This window comes from Protomyctophum bolini, assembly GCF_963924005.1.
Source record: "Protomyctophum bolini genome assembly, chromosome: 24".
Classification (NCBI taxonomy): domain Eukaryota; kingdom Metazoa; phylum Chordata; class Actinopteri; order Myctophiformes; family Myctophidae; genus Protomyctophum; species Protomyctophum bolini.
The window spans coordinates 6,780,621-6,805,428 of record NC_137885.1 but is presented as its reverse complement, the minus strand read 5'-3'; the positions used below and the strand labels follow the sequence as shown (position 1 = coordinate 6,805,428).

General features: G+C 42.4%; 1 protein-coding gene across 1 annotated transcript in view; it reads right to left on the bottom strand.

The window, feature by feature from the left end:
* Nucleotides 1–24,808, bottom strand: part of LOC308311709 (solute carrier family 15 member 1-like) — a 41,736-nt gene that overhangs the window by 9,290 nt on the left and 7,638 nt on the right. Inside the window, exons 6-19 of the mRNA XM_080758495.1 lie at nt 24,578–24,677; nt 20,823–20,913; nt 20,219–20,302; nt 19,639–19,721; nt 19,231–19,317; nt 17,101–17,190; nt 16,784–16,828; nt 15,979–16,011; nt 15,035–15,123; nt 14,805–14,886; nt 9,134–9,253; nt 7,392–7,541; nt 6,665–6,711; nt 4,871–4,978 (exon numbers count right to left, since the gene is read on the bottom strand). Coding sequence (XP_080614621.1) covers nt 4,871–4,978; nt 6,665–6,711; nt 7,392–7,541; nt 9,134–9,253; nt 14,805–14,886; nt 15,035–15,123; nt 15,979–16,011; nt 16,784–16,828; nt 17,101–17,190; nt 19,231–19,317; nt 19,639–19,721; nt 20,219–20,302; nt 20,823–20,913; nt 24,578–24,677 — 1,209 coding nt within the window. The remainder of the gene's footprint in view (nt 1–4,870; nt 4,979–6,664; nt 6,712–7,391; nt 7,542–9,133; nt 9,254–14,804; nt 14,887–15,034; nt 15,124–15,978; nt 16,012–16,783; nt 16,829–17,100; nt 17,191–19,230; nt 19,318–19,638; nt 19,722–20,218; nt 20,303–20,822; nt 20,914–24,577; nt 24,678–24,808) is intronic.

The following is a 24,808-nucleotide window of genomic DNA, read 5'->3' as shown; positions in this document are numbered from 1 at the left end:
ACGTTCAACTGGCAAGTAGAGAATACAACAACCACACCTGCGAAATGAGGGGTGTTCTATTGTACATCATCATAAATGGCCATTTACTGCTTTCTATATAGATAATATAAGTGATATTATCCATAACTAAACCTTTGGCCTCCTGGGACAAATTATATGATCAGCTAGACACCCAATTCAAATTGAGCCTCATAGCTTATCCTACAAATGTGTATGTGTCTTAATGAACTGATCAGCATGCTTGCTGCCTTCTGTTATGGCATAGAAAAGTCCCTGTCTAACACAAGGATGCAAGCTGGAAGTGACAACTGTTTACGCCCCTTCTTGGGATATTTTGCAAGTTTACTCTACTTACAAGGACGAAGCTCTCACTTTCAAAATTGACGTTACTGGCATTTGTTGCTACAAGTAATACAGACAAAATCGGATTCAAGTATCCAATTGCAGGTATTCTGACCATTGTTTATCCCATAGGGAAACATGACAGTCACAGACTGTTTGCAATGCAACATCGACTGTTAAATCTAACACCTGAGGTGACTTCTAGAACGCCTTGCTGTTGAAGTGGGACTCATAAATCCCTTTGACTTATAAGGAGTCGCATCTTACAGACTGAATCACCGGGGTGTCCAGCACGGACACCTGTTACTTAAGTGACATGATGTCATGCTATGAGCCTCTCACGTAATTTAAAACCAGTTACCTAAAAACTAAAACAATGACCAGCTCAGTGGCCTTGTGGACAAAGTGTCCGGCTGACCGCCCTGAGACTGGGAGGTCACAGCTCGACCCCCGGCCAGGTCAATCAAAGATTCTAAAAATGGGACCCAGTGCTGCCCTGCTTGACACTCAGCATCAAGGGCTGGACTGGGGTTCAATCCCTGCGACATACTAGTGTCATGTCCAGGGGGTGTACTTATACATCAAGTTGCCTCACGCTACAGAAACAGGAGATGGGCTCTTACTATGGGCCTCATGGCTCGGCAAGGCCACTTAAATAGGAATACTCTAGTCTGCAGACGATTTTAAATCTTTCGTATCCCAAAAATGACATATCTCTTAATGTTCTTTACCGTTGTACATTATCCATTTTTATTTAAAGGTACAATATCGTTTACGCATTTCTAATCTACCTATACTTAAGTCAATCTGTAGAGTCGAACTTGCCTCTGACTACAGACCACTATTTGCATGTTATATCTGCGTGGCAATTGACCACTCTGCACAAAATCACATCCCCTTTTGGGCTGTAGGGGTTTCTGATTTGAGCGTAATCTACTAATCTTATATAGGCCCCTACATTTTTGGTTCCTCTCAAGAAATCATTATGCCTTTTAAAACTATCTGTTCCTTGATATTTATTCACATCAGGATCAACTTTAATTCCATTTTCTGATTAGATTATTTACTATAGGAAAATGGTATGGTCATATTTACAAGCCAGCACTACATACTCCACATTGAATCAAAAGTATATTCCCTAAAAATGTCAAATGTCACCTAGTGTCAGCCTACTACCAGAAGTACCAGTATATAAAACTATACGGTCACCTCAGCTCACAAGCTCAATGACCCCCCCCCCTTGAAGGAGAGTGTCTTGTTACCTGTGTCTCGAAACTGCTTAATTTAGGCATGTATCGTAGCGGAAATAGCACACTTGGCTCATAAGCCACTTTTACTCACCCACTCATTGTGAGATCACCGACACACCACCACCACAACCGCACATCGCCCCCGAGACGCTCAGTGTTCAATCACATGAAAAGAAAAAAACAATCATTAGTTCATCAAGCCCATGGTCCATTGTTCATCTGTCCGAGTGCACGCTGTCACTCACATGTCCTTGTTCCCAAAATGTCATTTCCTGCCATTTCCTGCCGTGTTGGGCCCCAAACCAACACATGCAGATATTGTTCAGAAATCCAAGTACAGGACAGTCTACTGACTGTGCATGTGGCTTGTATTGACCTCTCTTTAGCAACTGTGCGATGTGATAGGTAGTGTTATCAGTGGTTCAACAATAAACAGGTTACGCAAAAACACAGTACTATTCATTTCTATGTCTGGTAAATCAACTCTGCTATTAAGACTCATGTAAGAGTTCCGCACGTTTCACTTTAGGTTCATATAATACCATTACTCAATACTCCAATGTGGTAACTCAAGTTTCTGCTTGTTCATATATGACCAACACAATTCCAATTTCATTATCCCTAATGGATGGACCTATTAGTATATTTAGGTGGGACTGCGTCTCGCGCTCAATTAAATAGTCCCAACCCACATACTCCAGTCCTTCATACATTTTAGCCATGTCGAAATATCTGTTCTCCATGGGCACACTTTTGTGAGCTTGTTGATCTGCTAAATTGAAAGGGTTTCTTAAATATAGCCACAACTAATATCAATTTACTCAAGTAAGCCTATGTTTGAATTCTACAATTACTTGTTACAGAGTATACTTATAGTGATTACGTAATACATCTTAGAAACTTTCTCCTGTAATGCTGTAAAACACTGAACTTAATACTAGACTCATTAACACTCACCCAAAAATCCTCCTTGCTTGCCTCATCTCATCTGGTGTGTGGCCACTCAGGACAGCTGCTATGGAGGATGGGGGTGAAGGAATCTCTACACTGCCTATCCTGACAAATGTCCATTTAGCTAAATCTGACTTTAGGTTCCCTAAGGACCTTCTAGTATTTCTCAAAAATGCACAATGATATATTCTGTATAGTAACAAAACAAAACGGGAAATCTCCCAGGAAAAACACACAGGGGTTCCCGTCTTGACTAGGTAAAAATATGATGATAGTTACACACATTACCTTATTCTATATGGAATACTATATATACATACATATATATATATATATATATACATATACATATATATTTTTTCCCTTGCTTCACCTTTCCTAACCAGCCATAACACTGGAACATTGCTATACTGTCATCACATTTATGATAAGACTAATAGCATACTATATGGCCAAAATAATTAGTTAATCATGTTGCTGTTAGTCAATTACTTTGACTACTTGAATTTGAACCATTTCCTACCTACTGCTCTGCTATCCTGCTTGACACATGTCAACAAGGTTACACTGCTGTCCCTTCACTCTTTGTGGTGACACCATGGAAAGTGCTATTCCTGGCTGAATACCAGGAATACATTCTTTATACTATTTTGTTCAAAATGCCACAACTATACTATAGGATCATCATTGATTTTTACAAAATAGTATTTTCGTTCATTCATACGTAGATGTACATTCTACATTACACATTCATACTCAGCTGCTCGAGTCTTACGCACAGAACCTATGAATTAATCTCATACAATTTGCTGTCTCACAATTCTCCTTTGACCTCCCCGGTGAGCTTGTCGGTCCCACCCGGAGAGAAATGACAGAGAATTTTAGTGGACGCTATTTGTATGATATTCCTACTTGCTCCATCCCATTGACATTTTATTTAGTTTTTTTTTATATAAATGCCTAACTATACGGGCTTCATTTTTCGCTTGCTACTGGACAACGATTTTGATCCTGTTCTATTTTACGAGCTCCGACATCTGCAATTATATTCACTTTACATTACTGCTAACGTATTAATTATATCGTCTGTAATGTGAAGATAATTATTTAAACGTGTAGTTCAATATCACGCCTATTTTCCTTTGTCCCTGTTTTAATGATCGAGATGTTACATCGGTATATCGATTATATGCGCAACATAACTATGGACTTCAGTTGATTTACACCAGTCATATACCGATAAAGGATTATAACCTGCTTACTTATCCCAGTGATATGCTGATAAAGGACTTCTAGCCTATTTATTTATGCCAGTGATATACTGATAAAGGACTTCTAGCCCAGAGTGGATTATTAATACCACATGGCCTTATAGCCAAGACATATATTATCAAAATACTTAATAATAAAAGGAAATGTCACCAAACATATTTACCAATACAATTGATAAGGGAAATGTCACCCTTTAGTATGGACTATTAATACCATACGGCCTTAAGCCAGACATGTGTACCAAATAACTTGATAACGGAAATGTCACCTTTAGAATGGATTACTACTACCATTCGGCCTTGAGCCAGACATGTGTACCAAATAAATTGATAACGGAAATGTCACCTTAGAGTGGATTACTACTACCACATGGCCTTATAGCCAAGACATGTATTATCAAAATACTTTGATAAAGGAAATGTCACCGTAGAGTGCTAGTATCTTGTACGGTTGTATCTGTAATGACACAACTTTTAAAATACGAAACCCTAAATTAAACATTGAGTCAAACCACTCTTACCCCAAAGTCCGTTTTGGTGTTATCCCTGTCGATCAGCAACCCAGATTCATATCTACAGCGCTATATCCTGAAAAAGAGAATGCTGACGGACAGTGGAAAAACCGTGCTCACACAGCGCCATAATTGTCAAAGATATTTTTAGAACTCAAATCAGAGTCATTAAGAAATACACAGGGCAGAGAGTGGCATGAAACAATGATACTATTTAATACAAGGGATCACGAGCCCAGGGAGACTGCACGCATGCAAGCCTCCTGAGCCCTATACATTGCTCTCCTTTATACACACATGAGAGCAGAAAATACATTGAAGGTGTGGTCAGTAGTGGTCAAACATGGTCAGACATTGGCCTCCTGTAAGAATAGGTCCTCTGACGGACAGCCAACAGGTGGATAGTATTCTCATTTCAAAACGTCTCTTACAAGGTGTAATGATATATAGAGGAATCGTGATTCTGTGAGAGGTGTAATGATATATAGAGGAATCGTGATTCTGGTGTATGCTGGTGTAAACTTGGATGCTGGTGTAAACTTACAGGCCCTTGGGTAACAGCCTGTACTCCGACATGTTCATGTAGTTGATGAACGGAAATATCTCCTCTCCCACGGTGACGTTCAAATCGGCAAGAACACCGTTCACAAATCTGGAGGGAGAGAATTTGTCGACAAACCAAAAGTTGATCTTTATACCACGATACTGTGTGTTTACTGTACTGAGCACATGTGGTATCCATATTTCATGATATGCATATATAAGCTATGTTCAAATGTTTCGACTATACATTTGGTCACTGTGCTAAGGTGATGTTAAATAAGTCAACTGTCTGTCTTAACCATCTGCAGTCACTCTGTCTGCAGGGCCTGCCTTTGTCATTCAAAATCAGGGTGTCAGAGGGGTTGTTTACGGTACTGTCTGTGGACTGCTACAATTTGTATAACAATAGAATTGGCATATGGTGAATCAATGGGTTTTCAGAGGAACAGTGAACACGCCTACATTTTCACCTTAGTTTGAGAAACTGTACTTAATACCTGTACTCTGAGGGTTACAGGGAAGTCTTGACTGGCCACAGCCAGTGGTCAGTACTGGAGCCTTGAGCTCCAGGCTCATGAGGGTCTAAGGCGAAGCTCTCTGTCTTGGTCTCTGTCTTGGCTTTTGTTGCAATAAATGGTCGACTCTACACTTCAGTTCACCTCTCTGCCTGGTTTTTCATTCAACTGATCGTCCGGTGCTTTTGACTACAGCCTGCCGTTTGCTCAAGCCTTTTTGTCTTAAAGTAGATTTAATTAGTCAGTGTAAGGTGATGAAATTACACGACACACTCTGGCTCAGTACAGTCAGCGCATGCAGTACGTGACAGTGACAGCACTTCTTTGAAAACGTGTCACTCAAAATATCATCATTATCCTAATCATACAACTCAGTGATGCTGATTGATGAAAACGTGAGACGTTTTTTTTTTTTTTTTTTAACAAACATAGCATTGCCTAGAGCGGTGGTTCAAAACTTTTTCATGTCTAGGACCCCCAACTAATTAGCCCGCAGACCATTTGAAGAGATATTGCCAGGGACCCGCATAAGAGAAGATTGTTACAGCTCTAGCAGTGATTATCAACCCGTTTAATTTTCCAGTTAGTCTATTAGTCTACGGACCCCCCATTTAATGGCATTTCTATCTCTGAGACCCCAATTTATATTGTAAAATCAATGTTAATTTAACTCCCGAGAGAGTGTACAAATGGAGTACCAAATGGACCCGTTACCATTATTACACAGAGTCACAGACCCATAAGGGTTCCTACTGTAACTATCATTAAGGTGGGGACCCCTGGAACACCCTCACGCTGGGAGCCGTACGTGGGCCTAGAAGACCCTAGACAATGCTAGAGTAACCTCAGTGAAAAGGACACCTGTGAGTGTGTTCCGTCCCAAACAAAGCACTACAGTACAGTGTTGTTTTTGGCAGCAAATTTAGATTTTAGTTTTAGTCATAGTTTCTTGAATAGTTTTCATTTAGTTTCAGTCACATTGTATAGTCACCCGTAATGTTTCAGCATTAGTCTAGTTTTAGTTAGTAATGACTGTTTTTTTTTCACAAGCTGAAAATAGCCGATCTACAAGCCAACGAGTCGCAGCGCTTGTAGATCTGCTATTTTCACCATGCAACCAAGTGCAAAATGACTTATACTGGATCTATTGTCCACTAGTCCCTTCCTAACATTTTAGTCTAGTTATTGGTTGTTGACGAAATTGTCAGTATATTTAGTCTCAGTATATTGTGGATAATATTGTCTCTGACAACACAGTATATGAGAGTTTTTGCACTTGCCTGATTGCATTGTTGCCCTGCTCTGGCTTGGCTGACAGGTCTAGAAACTGCATGGTGAGACAGAGAACAACAAGGAAAGATCAAGGGATTAACATCAAGAGACAAAGAGAGAGTTTCATTTGTCACACAGGTTTGCGGATTCGAATGGACAAAATCACGTTTAATCAGAGCATTCAGTGCTCCAGTAGACGCGTCTTACTATAATAATAATAATGATTTGCACTTTTCCAAGTGCTCAAAGCGCTTTACGGCGAACAGCCGACCCCAGCGTCCTCACTTCCCACATTCACACACAGTGTCTTCCATCTTAAAGATACTTTACCGTAGTGGTGGTAATAGTGGTAGTGGTAATATTGGCGGCAGTGTCGTCCATCTTAAAGATACTTTACCGTAGTGGTGGTAATAGTGGTAGTGGTAATATTGGCGGCAGTGTCTTCCATCTTAAAGATACTTTACCGTAGTGGTGGTAATAGTGGTAGTGGTAATATTGGCGGCAGTGTCTTCCATCTTAAAGATACTTTACCGTAGTGGTGGTAATAGTGGTAGTGGTAATATTGGCGGCAGTGTCTTCCATCTTAAAGATACTTTACCGTAGTGGTGGTAATAGTGGTAGTGGTAATAATATTGCCGGCAGTGTCGTCGATCTTAAAGATACTTTACCGTAGTGGTGGTAATAGGGGTAGTGGTAATATTGGCGGCAGTGTCGTCCATCTTAAAGATACTTTACCGTAGTGGTGGTAGTGGTAATATTGGTGAAGATGATGCTGGTCTGTCGCTTGCCGTCTTGTAGTTCCACTCCTGGGATGATGGTGGTGGAGTTTCCCGAGGTCACAGAGAGGTCAAACGGTTGGTCGAAGGTCAGGTATTCTTCTGTGGACTGAAGAAACAGAGAGGTCAAACGGTTGGTCCTAAGGTCAGGTATTCTTCTGTGGACTGAAGAAACAGAGAGGTCAAACGGTTTGTCGAAGGTCAGGTATTCTTCTGTGGACTGAGGAAACAGAGAGGTCAAACGGTTGGTCCTAAGGTCAGGTATTCTTCTGTGGACTGAGGAAACAGAGAGGTCAAACGGTTGGTCCTAAGGTCAGGTATTCTTCTGTGGACTGAGGAAACAGAGAGGTCAAACGGTTGGTCCTAAGGTCAGGTATTCTTCTGTGGACTGAGGAAACAGAGAGGTCAAACGGTTGGTCGAAGGTCAGGTATTCTTCTGTGGACTGAAGAAACAGAGAGGTCAAACGGTTGGTCCTAAGGTCAGGTATTCTTCTGTGGACTGAGGAAACAGAGAGGTCAAACGGTTGGTCCTAAGGTCAGGTATTCTTCTGTGGACTGAGGAAACAGAGAGGTCAAACGGTTGGTCGAAGGTCAGGTATTCTTCTGTGGACTGAAGAAACAGAGAGGTCAAACGGTTGGTCCTAAGGTCAGGTATTCTTCTGTGGACTGAGGAAACAGAGAGGTCAAATGGTTTGTCGAAGGTCAGGTATTCTTCTGTGGACTAAAGAAACAGAGAGGTCAAACGGTTTGTCTAAGGTCAGGTATTCTTCTGTGGACTGAAGAAACAGAGAGGTCAAACGGTTGGTCCTAAGGTCAGGTATTCTTCTGTGGACTGAAGAAACAGAGAGGTCAAACGGTTGGTCCTAAGGTCAGGTATTCTTCTGTGGACTGAGGAGAGGAGCAGAACACAACAGTGGTGGAACAAAGTACTCAATTTGTTTTACTGAAGTAAAAGTATCGATACTGCAATGTAGAACTATACTTCGTTACAAGTAAAAGTAACTAGTAACTATAAAGTTTTCAAATAATTGTACTAATTGTACTAATGCATGTCAAACTGGGGGTCCTTGAAATTAAAATGGTTGATAATCACAGTGCTAGAGCCATAAAAAATCTTCTCTTATGGAGTTTCCCTGGCATATCCTTTTCAAATGGGGGTCCGTGGGCAAATACATGAAAAACCCACAGTGCCCGCTCGGGGCACTGTGGGTGCTGGCGGCGTGTTTCCTCCTCCGCGTCATCAGTGCCCATACCCGAAGGCGGGGTTGGCGAAAGGGCCTTTCTGTGTGGAGTTTGCATGTTCTCCCCGTGTCCCCTAGGGTAGGTACCCTCACAAAAACATGCAGTAATCTTGGTCTCTAAACTGCCTCCCCCTGGCCAGCCGGGGCGCCTGATGGAGGGGACAGGAACTGGTTGGAATAACGTGTTCCTTCTACGCGCTACGTCCAACCAGGGAAACTCCCCCCTGTCAGGTGTAAAGGAGCAACTTGGACACTCAGGCATGAAGGGAGCATGAGTTAAGTCCGTTGCTCTCCCCAGGTTGGTGGAGGGTGTGTAGAGCCCAGGATCACAGTAGATGATTGGCACAGGGTTGAAAAATGGGTTACAAAATCGTGGGATAAAAAATATATTAAAAAAAATTATAATAAAAGTGGGGGTCCTTGACATGAAAGAGTTTGAGAAGCACTGTTCTATATTTACCATGAAGGAGCCTATTAGCATGGGTTCCCTGTCACCGGCCTTGATGTCCGTCGAACCATCCATCATGTTGATGTACTTCACCTGCGCTGCTTCACCGGACGGGAACTTAGGGAGAGTTGTCTGACAGAGAAGAACACACAGATGACAAGATGTCAGGTGTTAACTAGAAGAACACAGAGATGACAAGATGTCAGGTTAACTAGAAGAACACAGAGATGACAAGATGTCAGGTTAACTAGAAGAACACAGAGATGACAAGATGTCAGGTTAACCAGAAGAACACAGAGATGACAAGATGTCAGGTTAACTAGAAGAACACAGAGATGACAAGATGTCAGGTTAACTAGAAGAACACAGAGATGACAAGATGTCAGGTTAACTAGAAGAACACAGAGATGACAAGATGTCAGGTTAACTAGAAGAACACAGAGATGACAAGATGTCAGGTTAACTAGAAGAACACAGAGATGACAAGATGTCAGGTTAACTAGAAGAACACAGAGATGACAAGATGTCAGGTTAACTAGAAGAACACAGAGATGACAAGATGTCAGGTTAACTAGAAGAACACAGAGATGACAAGATGTCAGGTTAACTAGAAGAACACAGAGATGACAAGATGTCAGGTTAACTAGAAGAACACAGAGATGACAAGATGTCAGGTTAACCAGAAGAACACAGAGATGACAAGATGTCAGGTTAACTAGAAGAACACAGAGATGACAAGATGTCAGGTTAACTAGAAGAACACAGAGATGACAAGATGTCAGGTTAACTAGAAGAACACAGAGATGACAAGATGTCAGGTTAACAAGAAGAACACAGAGATGACAAGATGTCAGGTTAACTAGAAGAACACAGAGATGACAAGATGTCAGGTTAACTAGAAGAACACAGAGATGACAAGATGTCAGGTTAACTAGAAGAACACAGAGATGACAAGATGTCAGGTTAACTAGAAGAACACAGAGATGACAAGATGTCAGGTTAACTAGAAGAACACAGAGATGACAAGATGTCAGGTTAACTAGAAGAACACAGAGATGACAAGATGTCAGGTTAACCAGAAGAACACAGAGATGACAAGATGTCAGGTTAACTAGAAGAACACAGAGATGACAAGATGTCAGGTTAACTAGAAGAACACAGAGATGACAAGATGTCAGGTTAACTAGAAGAACACAGAGATGACAAGATGTCAGGTTAACTAGAAGAACACAGAGATGACAAGATGTCAGGTTAACTAGAAGAACACAGAGATGACAAGATGTCAGGTTAACTAGAAGAACACAGAGATGACAAGATGTCAGGTTAACTAGAAGAACACAGAGATGACAAGATGTCAGGTTAACTAGAAGAACACAGAGATGACAAGATGTCAGGTTAACTAGAAGAACACAGAGATGACAAGATGTCAGGTTAACCAGAAGAACACAGAGATGACAAGATGTCAGGTTAACTAGAAGAACACAGAGATGACAAGATGTCAGGTTAACAAGAAGAACACAGAGATGACAAGATGTCAGGTTAACTAGAAGAACACAGAGATGACAAGATGTCAGGTTAACTAGAAGAACACAGAGATGACAAGATGTCAGGTTAACTAGAAGAACACAGAGATGACAAGATGTCAGGTTAACTAAAAGAACACAGAGATGACAAGATGTCAGGTTAACTAGAAGAACACAGAGATGACAAGATGTCAGGTTAACTAGAAGAACACAGAGATGACAAGATGTCAGGTTAACTAAAAGAACACAGAGATGACAAGATGTCAGGTTAACAAGAAGAACACAGAGATGACAAGATGTCAGGTTAACAAGAAGAACACAGAGATGACAAGATGTCAGGTTAACAAGAAGAACACAGAGATGACAAGATGTCAGGTTAACAAGAAGAACACAGAGATGACAAGATGTCAGGTTAACTAGAAGAACACAGAGATGACAAGATTTCAGGTTAACTAGAAGAACACAGAGATGACAAGATGTCAGGTTAACTAGAAGAACACAGAGATGACAAGATGTCAGGTTAACAAGAAGAACACAGAGATGACAAGATGTCAGGTTAACAAGAAGAACACAGAGATGACAAGATGTCAGGTTAACAAGAAGAACACAGAGATGACAAGATGTCAGGTTAACAAGAAGAACACAGAGATGACAAGATGTCAGGTTAACAAGAAGAACACAGAGATGACAAGATGTCAGGTTAACTAGAAGAACACAGAGATGACAAGATGTCAGGTTAACTAGAAGAACACAGAGATGACAAGATGTCAGGTTAACTAGAAGAACACAGAGATGACAAGATGTCAGGTTAACTAGAAGAACACAGAGATGACAAGATGTCAGGTTAACTAGAAGAACACAGAGATGACAAGATGTCAGGTTAACAAGAAGAACACAGAGATGACAAGATGTCAGGTTAACAAGAAGAACACAGAGATGACAAGATGTCAGGTTAACTAGAAGAACACAGAGATGACAAGATGTCAGGTTAAATAGAAGAACACAGAGATGACAATATGTCAGGTGAACTAGAAGAACACAGAGATGACAACATGTCAGGTTAACAAGAAGAACACAGAGATGACAAGATGTCAGGTTAACTAGAAGAACACAGAGATGACAAGATGTCAGGTTAACAAGAAGAACACAGAGATGACAAGATGTCAGGTTAACTAGAAGAACACAGAGATGACAAGATTTCAGGTTAACTAGAAGAACACAGAGATGACAAGATGTCAGGTTAACTAGAAGAACACAGAGATGACAAGATGTCAGGTTAACAAGAAGAACACAGAGATGACAAGATGTCAGGTTAACAAGAAGAACACAGAGATGACAAGATGTCAGGTTAACAAGAAGAACACAGAGATGACAAGATGTCAGGTTAACAAGAAGAACACAGAGATGACAAGATGTCAGGTTAACAAGAAGAACACAGAGATGACAAGATGTCAGGTTAACTAGAAGAACACAGAGATGACAAGATGTCAGGTTAACTAGAAGAACACAGAGATGACAAGATGTCAGGTTAACTAGAAGAACACAGAGATGACAAGATGTCAGGTTAACTAGAAGAACACAGAGATGACAAGATGTCAGGTTAACTAGAAGAACACAGAGATGACAAGATGTCAGGTTAACAAGAAGAACACAGAGATGACAAGATGTCAGGTTAACAAGAAGAACACAGAGATGACAAGATGTCAGGTTAACTAGAAGAACACAGAGATGACAAGATGTCAGGTTAAATAGAAGAACACAGAGATGACAATATGTCAGGTGAACTAGAAGAACACAGAGATGACAACATGTCAGGTTAACAAGAAGAACACAGAGATGACAAGATGTCAGGTTAACTAGAAGAACACAGAGATGACAAGATGTCAGGTTAACTAGAAGAACACAGAGATGACAAGATGTCAGGTGAACAAGAAGAACACAGAGATGACAAGATGTCAGGTTAACTAGAAGAACACAGAGATGACAAGATGTCAGGTTAACAAGAAGAACACAGAGATGACAAGATGTCAGGTGAACAAGAAGAACACAGAGATGATAAGATGTCAGGTTAACTAGAAGAACACAGAGATGACAAGATGTCAGGTTAACTAGAAGAACACAGAGATGACAAGATGTCAGGTTAACTAGAAGAACACAGAGATGACAAGATGTCAGGTTAACTAGAAGAACACAGAGATGACAAGATGTCAGGTTAAATAGAAGAACACAGAGATGACAATATGTCAGGTGAACTAGAAGAACACAGAGATGACAACATGTCAGGTTAACAAGAAGAACACAGAGATGACAAGATGTCAGGTTAACTAGAAGAACACAGAGATGACAAGATGTCAGGTTAACAAGAAGAACACAGAGATGACAAGATGTCAGGTTAACCAGAAGAACACAGAGATGACAAGATGTCAGGTTAACCAGAAGAACACAGAGATGACAAGATGTCAGGTTAACCAGAAGAACACAGAGATGACAAGATGTCAGGTTAACAAGAAGAACACAGAGATGACAAGATGTCAGGTTAACCAGAAGAACACAGAGATGACAAGATGTCAGGTTAACTAGAAGAACACAGAGATGACAAGATGTCAGGTTAACTAGAAGAACACAGAGATGACAAGATGTCAGGTTAACAAGAAGAACACAGAGATGACAAGATGTCAGGTTAACTAGAAGAACACAGAGATGACAAGATGTCAGGTGAACAAGAAGAACACAGAGATGACAAGATGTCAGGTTAACTAGAAGAACACAGAGGTGACAAGATGTCAGGTTAACTAGAAGAACACAGAGATGACAAGATGTCAGGTTAACTAGAAGAACACAGAGATGACAAGATGTCAGGTGAACAAGAAGAACACAGAGATGACAAGATGTCAGGTTAACTAGAAGAACACAGAGATGACAAGATGTCAGGTTAACTAGAAGAACACAGAGATGACAAGATGTCAGGTGAACAAGAAGAACACAGAGATGACAAGATGTCAGGTTAACCAGAAGAACACAGAGATGACAAGATGTCAGGTTAACAAGAAGAACACAGAGATGACAAGATGTCAGGTGAACAAGAAGAACACAGAGATGACAAGATGTCAGGTGAACAAGAAGAACACAGAGATGACAAGATGTCAGGTTAACTAGAAGAACACAGAGATGACAAGATGTCAGGTGAACAAGAAGAACACAGAGATGACAAGATGTCAGGTGAACTAGAATAACACAGAGATGACAAGATGTCAGGTTAACTAGAAGAACACAGAGATGACAAGATGTCAGGTTAACTAGAAGAACACAGAGATGACAAGATGTCAGGTTAACTAGAAGAACACAGAGATGACAAGATGCAGTGGTGATTTTGGCAGCACATTTGGATTTTAGTTTTAGTCGTAGTCTCTTGAATAGCTTTCATTTAGTTTTAGTCACATTTTAGTGTTAGTCTAGTTTTAGTTGATTAAATATCATAGGATTTTAGTCGACTAAATCTACAGTTGATTTAGTCGACTAAAATGCCTTCTGGCGGGCCTTGATTCTGTCGTAATGACTGTTTTTTACATTGCTGAAAATAGTCGATCTACAAGCTCACGACGCGTCGCAGTGCGAGGAACGCACACGTCGTTGCCTGGATCAACACTAGGTCTCCTCCAGGTCTGTTGAAGAGGGGCGCAACAACGCTAGCGTAAAACAAAAAAGCTAAACGGAATCCAGGTCTGGTGAGTCGCGGGCGTGTGCACGCAACGAGCACGCGCGCGACAAATTCACGGGACCGCACTCACGTAAATACACTTGCGTTGTCGCACCGCGACTGCAGGTCTCATTGAAAATGAACGATATGCGCGTTTTATCGCTCCCTGTTTGCAAGGCCCTCTAATGTCAAGTTCCTTCTTGAGAGAGAGAGAGAGAGAGAGAGAGAGTGGGCATATATACGCACGAAGAAGCAGCAAGGAAGCGCGGAGAGCAGGCGTCTCTCTTCCGGGTTTTTAAGACAACTGGTGGATGGAAATGGCTTCAACTTGCAGCGTCGGTAATTGTTTTCCATTTTGTTCGTGCCGACGCTGGAAGTTGAAGCCGCGCACGTGCGAACGTCATTTCCATCCGAGACGGTCCTGGACTGTGCGAGTGATGTGTCTCAGTGGACCTATACTCACATCAATATCGATCTGTACGACGGCAGCAATAACAAAAGCGAGAGCAGCCAGCATCATCCCCACGGTCATTCTCTTCAACGGACTGTATTGGACGCACGCACACACGAGCACACACGAGCACACACACACACACACACACACACACACACACGTTTATTTATTTACATTGACACGGCAACTTGAACAATGACTAGTGCTTCATTCCCTAAAGACACAAGGAATTAACTCACGTGAAGTTGAGCTTGCACTTGGCAATAAGAGGATAGATGCAGCTGTCCACGATGGGAACCAGGGCCAGAATCAAGATGGGATTCACAGTCTAGCGGAGAGAGAGAGAACCAGGAACAGTCTGATCACTTTTACAATTAAGACATTATATTTGGGGAGAGCATATTTTTTGTGTATATAGCATACACATTCAAATATACCTTTTGACCAATACATCTACACATTTTCATATTCGTATGAAGTACAGGTATATGCGTGTTCACCTACTGTATATGTGTGGTTAACCTATGTGACGTCAATGAGCACCAGTATGTTCTTTCTGCTTTGGCAATGTTAACGTATGTTTTCTCATGCCAATAAAGCCCTTTGAATTGAATTGAGTACCAGTATGGGGTGCTGTTGTGCCATGCAGAAACAGAGAGAGAGAGACAGTGCTGCACTGTTGCCTGCTAATGAGAGAGAGAGAGAGAGAGAGAGAGGGGGGGGGGGGGGAGAGAGAGGGGAGTTGCACCACTCGGTTCACACAGGTGTGATTTTTGAGTGGTGCAACCACTCCTACAACCAGCAATGTCCGTGACGTTCACATATGTATGTGACGTTAACCCATGCACCTATGTATGTGTGAGCACCAGTATGAGTACCAGTAGGGTCGCTGTTGTGCCATGCAGAAACAGAGAGAGAGAGAGACTACAGTGCAGACAGACTGCTGCCTGCTAATGAGAGAGAGAGAGAGAGAGAGAGAGAGAGAGGAGGGGGGGGGGGGGGGGGCAGACTGGAGTTGCACCACTCGGTTCACACGGGTGTGATTTTTACTATACGGGTGGCCTGGACACTACTACAGGTATATGTCAGATTTATGATCCTGACGAAATGGCCGTTTAAATTGCATTTTGAAAAAGTTGGTAGATTGTAGAATGGTCCAAATGTGGGGATGTACGTTTCTCACCTGCATTTGGTCCGGCATAATGGTCATGAATCCCTGTGAAGGAGAGAGGAGCGCAGTGAGGAGTCATAACAGATAATACGTCCAAATAATATAGTCAGCCGTTGTGGGGGGCACAGAGCCGCGGCATTCAAAACTCTATACCGGTTGTGCTTATAGTCTAGAGATGTCCCGATACCGTATATCGGTATCGGGAAAAGTATCGGCCCTTATTTGTCATATCGGTGAATATGCCAGTCTAACCAGCGATCCCACACAGGGGTGTAAGGGGGTTGACACTGTGGCAGGTAAATAAAATGTTGGGACATGTGGACTGGAGTTTGCTTTGGAGTTGCCCCAAACTGCAAGTGCACATTATGAGTGAGGAGTCTGCTGCTATATAAACACAACACGAGATATATAGCTATAGATAGCTATAAACACAACATGAGACCACGACACTGGTATCGGTATTGCTTGTAGACTCTACAAGCTCTCAACGCGCATGTCGCTGAGCAACTATTTTCACCATTTTGTTTGGGGACGAAAAGAGAAAATGTTTGGAAAATGTTTGCCTATAAATGACATTCACCAAAAAATATGGATGCCACGTTGAAAGTGGATAATAAATGAATGAATTACATACATACATACATACAATAAAATGCACATCACATGTGATGACATTTCATTTCATTTTGCAAAAAAAACGATTCAGAGCTGGATACAATTTGCATGGAAAAAATAACTGAATGCAAGGTTAAATGTGAACACTACTAGGGGGGCGACTTTTTCCATCGAATGCCGGCCCGGGAATAAAAGCACTTACAAAGTCCCCGTCCATGGTGGTCGCTTGGAGGGTCCACCTGGAGCCCTGTGGAGGTACAAATACATATACCATTACGAATAGAATACACCTTTATATACAAATACACCGCTCTGACATTTAAAAAAGAAAAAAGAAAGGTGCTAGGACAGGTGCAGGGGTGTGTGTGACTGACAATTTGGTGTGAACTTCATCTTCCTGAGAGTCGTGCGTGCGTGTGTGTGCGTGCATGCGTGCGTGCATGAGATAAAGAGAGAGAGAAAGAGAAAGAGAGGGACAGAGAGAGAGAGAGAGAGAGAGAGAGAGAGACATAGGCCTACCTGCTGGTCGAACAGAGCCCAGAACATGGGCAGAGGGATGTAGAGGAACAGAACCTTCAGCACCATTTTCACCTGAGCTATGAGCAGTTTCTGTACAGACATATTATATAACCGCAGCGTTAGGGGGAGTCTGTTATAGAATAATATATAACAGCAGAGTTAGGGGGAGTCTGTTATAGAAATATATAACAGCAGCGAGACAGACAGACAGAGATAAAGTTCATCGTAGTTTGATATCTTACAGTCAGTGGTTCCCAAAGTGGGGTACGGGGACCCCCAGGGGTCTTTGAGGGAGTTCCAGGGGGTCCCCAGCTGAATGATAGTTTGGAACAAATTGGACCCTTATGGGCCTGTAACTCAGAGAGTGTACAAATGGACCCTGTGTCGGGTCCATTTGGTTCCATTTCTACACTCTCAGAGTTAAATTACATTTTACAATATACATTGGGGGTCCCAGAGATAAAAATGCCATTATTAAATGGGGGACCATAGTCTAATAAAGGTTGAACCAGGGAGTCCTTGAAAATATAAATGGTTGAATATCACATGCTAGAGTCATAAAAATCTTCTCTTATATAATATATTATCTAATGGGGGGTCCGTGGGCTAATTACTAATTAGTGTCAATTTGGGGGTGCCTGACATTAACAAGTTTTGGGACCCTGCAGTGTCTTACGTCATATTTCTCGTCTGCCCAGTAAGGTTTAGGTCAGTGTCTTACGTCATATTTCTCGTCTGCCCAGTAAGGTTTAGGTCAGTGTCTTACGTCATATTTCTCGTCTGCCCAGTAAGGTTTAGGTCAGTGTCTTACGTCATATTTCTCGTCTGCCCAGTAAGGTTTAGGTCAGTGTCTTACGTCATATTTCTCGTCTGCCCGGTAAGGTTTAGGTCAGTGTCTTACGTCATATTTTTCGTCTGCCCGGTAAGGTTTAGGTCAGTGTCTTACGTCATATTTCTCGTCTGCCCAGTAAGGTTTAGGTCAGTGTCTTACGTCATATTTCTCGTCTGCCCAGTAAGGTTTAGGTCAGTGTCTTACGTCATATTTCTCGTCTGCCCAGTAAGGTTTAGGTCAGTGTCTTATGTCATATTTCTCGACTGCCCAGTAAGGTTTAGGTCAGTGTCTTACGTCAGATTTCTCGTCTGCCCAGTAAGGTTTAGGTCAGTGTCTTACGTCATATTTCTCGTCTGCCCAGTAAGGTTTATAGGTCAGTGTCTTACGTCATATTTCTCGACTGCCCAGTAAGGTTTAGGTCAGTGTCTTACGTCATATTTCTCGTCTGCCCGGTAAGGTTTAGGTCAGTGTCTTACGTCATATTTCTCGTCTGCCTGGTAAGGTTTAGGTCAGTGTCTTACGTCATATTTCTCGACTGCCCAGTAAGGTTTAGGTCAGTGTCTTACGTCATATTTCTCGTCTGCCCAGTAAGGTTTAGGTCAGTGTCTTACAGTACGTCATATTTCTCGTCTGCCCAGTAAGGTTTAGGTCAGTGTCTTACGTCATATTTCTCGACTGCCCAGTAAGGTTTAGGTCAGTGTCTTACGTCATATTTCTCGTCTGCCCAGTAAGGTTTAGGTCAGTGTCTTACAGTACGTCATATTTCTCGTCTGCCCAGTAAGGTTTAGGTCAGTGTCTTACGTCATATTTCTCGTCTGCCCAGTAAGGTGTAGGTCAGTGTCTTACGCCATATTTCTCGTCTGCCCAGTAAGGTTTAGGTCAGTGTCTTACGTCATATTTCCCGTCTGCCCAGTAAGGTTTAGGTCAGTGTCTTACGTCATATTTCTCGTCTGCCCAGTAAGGTTTAGGTCAGTGTCTTACGTCATATTTCTCGTCTGCCCAGTAAGGTTTAGGTCAGTGTCTTACGTCATATTTCTCGTCTGCCCAGTAAGGTTTAGGTCAGTGTCTTACGTCATATTTCTCGTCTGCCCAGTAAGGTTTAGGTCAGTGTCTTACGTCATATTTCTCGTCTGCCCAGTAAGGTTTAGGTCAGTGTCTTACGTCATATTTCTCGTCGGCCCAGTAAGGTTTAGGTCAGTGTCTTACGTCATATTTCTCGACTGCCCAGTAAGGTTTATAGGTCAGTGTCTTACGTCATATTTCTCGTCTGCCCAGTAAGGTTTAGGTCAGTGTCTTACGTCATATTTCTCGTCGGCCCAGTCCATCCAGTGCTCCCTCTTGGGGAAAGCTTTTCCACGATGCCTGAAGCGATTCTTGATCGCAAACTACACACAAAGAGTGGAGAGAGACAAAAAATAAAAGAAATCACAACGGGAGACAGACTAAACTGACTGCAGCAGAGAACGTTTCATTTCTTTCATTTGTCTAAAATGTACAATACAAATAACATTTGACTTGGATAAAAAGGGCTGTTTGTTGTGAATGTTGAATTCAACCAAATGGCATAATTAGTTTCAAGATTTTTTTCCTAACCTGACTATACGCCAGATTGCAGCAGCACTGAGTTCACCAGTTCCCTCCTCCTATACCTGCATCTGGGCTAGCTCTCAAGCAGAAACGACAAAAAATCTTGCGGGGTGACTTACCCAGATGCACTTGCACACCTCCAGCATGATGTTGCCTTTGGGGTCAGTCTTGATGTACATGCCGTTGCCGACGATGAAAACGACTGGAGTAAAAAAAAACAAATCAAATGAAAAAAGAAAACGTTAATCCCTCTTTTCACTCAGTATACGAGCATTGCAGTCCCGCCACCCTTTCAGAACGACGAGTGGCCCAGGAAATAATAATTCCCTGTTAATTTTCCACCCATAGATGTTTCAAAAAGTATTTATTTAAAGACGTTTACGCCCGCGGACAAAGACAACTCGGCTCGTGACAAATCATGACAATAAACACAATGGTTTGGGCAGGTCAAAGGCAGGTCTTCTTCTTACTAATTATTTGACCTGCCCAAAGCATTGTGTTTATTGTCATGATTTGTCACAACTCCAGTTGGCTTTGTCCGCGGCGTAAACGTCTTTTCCTATGGGGAAAATGTATGGGGAATTATTTCCTAATTGATCTCACAAATTAACTAACTGGGTTATAACTGCAGTTCTTTGGACGGCCCTGTAGTTCTTATCCTGGAAAACATGATTGTATGAAAGTATAGAAGGAACTCACGAAGAGCCACCACCATGAGGGCTGCAGGGACCCCGAAGGCCAGCGGGTAGCACTCCTTCTTGGTGTGAATGCCACACTCCTGGGCTGGAGAGCACAGCGCGCGCACGCGCACACGCACACGCACACGCACACACACACACACACACACACACACACACACACACACACACACACACACACACACACACACACACACACACGGTTGTGTTAGCATGTATATGATGACTGCTTGGTTGCTTGTTAAGTTCTACATTCATTGTCTAACTCTAAATGCCTATTCATATAGTCTGGATTTTCGGTGGTGAGGTGACCACCACCGCTCCGGTGGTGAGCTGACCACCGGAGCTGAAATAACGTTGAGCGGTGGTGAGTAAAAAAACAGAGAGAAGGGCTGGAGCGGTGGCGGTGGTGTGCTCTTCACCGCGGCTCGTGACGTCATGTTGTAGTTCGGTGGTCACCTCACCATCGAAAATCCAGACTATGTATGAGCCTTAACCTGGCTTGAAGATGATTCGCTACGCACCACCAAGATACCCATCATACACATGTACATGGTATACCAACATCAATACAGAATGGAATTGTGGACTAAATAGGTCCTTACCTCTTAGGAAGGGGGTGATGATGGTGGACAGCAGACTTCCAGCGTTGATGGACAGATAGAAGATGGAGAAGAAGGTTCCTCTCTGCTTCTCCTGTGTCCGACACAGGGAGGGAAAGAGAGGCGTTTAGAAAGCAGACAGTGTCTACAGGGCATAGCGGTGGTGGCCGTGGGTTTCTGGCACCACTGCCATTCATTTTTCTCATAGAGATTTACGTACACAAATGTTTAAGCCTATAAATCATATATAATATCGATATCATCATATCATAATATATGGCTAGTACAGAATTCATTCCATATGTTGATCTGGTGTTAAATGTGGTGTCACATCTCTAACTGGTACTGTACACACTGCAGCATGCGGTGTCACATCTCCAACTGGTATACTGTACACACTGCAGAATGCGGTGTCACATCTCTAACTGGTATACTGTACACACTGCAGCATGTGGTGTCACATCTCTAACTGGTACTGTACACACTGCAGCATGCGGTGTCACATCTCTTACTGGTACTGTACACACTGCAGCATGTGGTGTCACATCTCTAACTGGTATACTGTACACACTGCAGCATGTGGTGTCACATCTCTAACTGGTATACTGTACACACTGCAGCATGTGGTGTCACATCTCTAACTGGTATACTGTACACACTGCAGCATGTGGTGTCACATCTCTAACTGGTATACTGTACACACTGCAGCATGTGGTGTCACATCTCTAACTGGTACTGTACACACTGCAGCATGTGGTGTCACATCTCTAACTGGTACTGTACACACTGCAGCATGTGGTGTCACATCTCTAACTGGTACTGTACACACTGCAGCATGTGGTGTCACATATCTAACTGGTATACTGTACACACTGCAGCATGTGGTGTCACATCTCTAACTGGTATACTGTACACACTGCAGCATGTGGTGTCACATCTCTAACTGGTATACTGTACACACTGCAGCATGTGGTGTCACATCTCTAACTGGTATACTGTACACACTGCAGCATGTGGTGTCACATCTCTAACTGGTATACTGTACACACTGCAGCATGCGGTGTCACATGCATTACGTATACAGTACAGCACAATGAGCACATACAGTATGTTTATGCAATAGGCCTTAATTAGTAGTACTTTGAACATCAAAAGTTTGTAGGAGTTCAAAAGACAACAAGCAATGGAAGTGCAAGGTACAATTGTTGTCTACTCTATATAGTTATCTGCCAGTTTCGCTTTAGCAGATAAGCTATAAAGCAGGTTTCAGATCAAATCAAGGACGAATAATCAATTAACCAATTGCTGAAGATGGCAAAGACAGAAAAGACAGTTTATATTGATTCAATCAATTTACTGCTTGGACCTGGTATAGCCTTGATAATAGAAAAAAAAACATCTGCTGTTAAATAAATATAGGGTTTAAGTGGTTAATTGAACCCTTTGTACGGAGTTACGTAATGGCAACCTTCCAGGGAACATCAGCGCTGTCCGCGGCCTTGAACCGATGTCGTAAAGAAACAGAGACAAGCTGTGCTAGAGGCGCTACTGATAACTGTGTGTGTGTGTGTGTGTGTGTGTGTGTGTGTGTGTGTGTGTGTGTGTGTGTGTGTGTGTGTGTGTGTGTGTGTGTGTGTGTGTGTGTGAGCGTGTGCATGTGTGCGTGCGCTACAGGTGCTGTCGCTGATTGTTAATAAACAACAGCTTTGGAATGAATACCTGACAGCAGTGCTGACTCAAAGCATGTGCTTCTGATAAGTGTGTGTGTGTGTGTGTGTGTGTGTGTGTGTGTGTGTGTGTGTGTGTGTGTGTGTGTGTGTGTGATAGAGAAAGATAGAGTGAGGCAGAGGGTGACAGAGAGAAACACCTGTACCTGTGCCAGTATGTGTGCACGTGTGTAATGCACGTGCAAATCGGAGCATCTATCTATATGCATGATGTGTGTGTGTGTGTGCTGTGTTGCGCGTGCATGTGCTGTGCATGACGGGGCACGGGGGAGCGCATGCATGGGAACTGGTACAAGAAGTACGCGACTCTGTTATTCTCGCGCCAGTTCCCGTGCGTTTGTGTCCCCTCTACTAACTAACTGCCACCCTATATATGTGGCCTATATAGATGCACCAGTGCTGTGCGTGCGTACGTGCATGCGTGCATGCGTGCGTGCGTGTGTGAGTGAGTGCGTGCGTGCGTGCGTGCGTGTGTGAGTGAGTGCGTGCGTGCGTGCGTGCGGTGCAGTGTTGTTTTCGTCGACTAAAACTAAGACGAAAGATGTTCGTCGACTACCTTTTTTCACTGATGAAAACTAAATGAAAACTAAGCGATGACTCAAGCTAAGACTAAATATACTGACAATTTCGTCAACAAATAAAAACTAGACTAAAATGTTATAGGAAGGGACTAGTGGACAACCGATCCAGTATCATTTTTACACTTAGTTGCATGCTGAAAATAGCTCGTAGATCGGCTATTTTCAGCAAAGTGAGTCATTATGCGACGGCATCAAGGCCCGCGCCGAGATACATTTTGTTCGACTAAATCAACCGTAGATTTAGTCGACCAAAATCTAATGGCATTTTAAGTCGACTAAAACTAGACCGACACTTAAAACATTCCGGGTGACTAAAATGTGACTAAAACTAAAAACTATTCAAAAGACTATGACTAAAACTCAAATCTGATTTCTTTTTTTAACACTTTATTTTGATTTATATTGGTGAATAAATGAATAAACATATGTGTACATTCTGTTGTATATCCGACATGTAAATATCCCCCCCTCCCTTCCAATCAAGGTCAGAACAAGACAAAAAAAACAAAGACAGACAGTACAAGACAGTAAAAGTAATTAGTAAACTAGTTTTGAAAGTACTAATGAACATAGTAAGAAGAAAAATAATAATAATAATAATAAAATAAAATAAACCATCAGGGTATGGTATCTATAGGTTACATACATTGTATCCATCATTCAGTTTAGATAGTAAATTGCTCTAAATCCAACTGTCTACTTACTGAGGGCCTCTAACCAGAGGTCGCCCAATGTCAGGTTTGGTGTGAGGTATCAGATTGTACAGGGGAATATGGTGTTAGCATGATGTTATGCTTTAGCTATTGAAAAATAGCAGATCTACAAGCTCGTAGCGCGCCACCGAGTGGCGCGCTACGAGCTTGTAGGTCTGCTATTTTTTTTTTTAATCGAAGAGCAACTGACATTTTCAGAATCTGATCTCAGGTCAGAATGGGTTAATCAGACCAGTGTGTGTCCAATGGAAACCTCGTATGCAGTGGCGGAAACTCCGTGGGTTCAGAGGCGCGATTGAACCCCCTGGCATTTTGGCAAAGGCGCGACTGAACCCACTGCATTTTGGCAAAATATATCTATATGCACTGCAGTAAATTATGCACCCACTGACTGTCCACTGAAACTTCCCCTCCCCAGTGGTCATGTTGTCATGCACGTAGTCACATACCTTTACGAGGGGTTACACAAGATAGGTGTTGGGCCGCGGCGCATGCCGCATTCAAATGCTAATAAGGTGGCTTTTGTTCGAAAAAACAAAACTCGTTTTTTTTCCACCGCTGGGGGGGAGGGGGCGTGGCTGCTTGAACCCCCTGCCGTTATAAGAACTTTCCGCCTCTGCTCGTATGAATCTGATCTCAGGTCAGAATGGGTTAAGTGAAAGGTATACTTTCCACAAACTCTATGAAAGGGGTTCCAAGTCATAATTTGCTGCCAAAAACAACACTGGTGAACTCACCTGGTGGTCTTCAAACTGGTCTCCACCGAAGGCCGCCACGCAGGGCTTGATGCCTCCCGTTCCCAGAGCGATGAGGACCAGACCCACCATGGACAGGGCCCTATATGGGTGAAATAATAGAATATACATCTAAAAATACATCTATTTTTTAGGAAAATATCATTCTACGCCTTTTTCCAGTACGATAAAATGTGACTTAAAGGGACACTTCACCCTTTTTGCTAAAAAAAT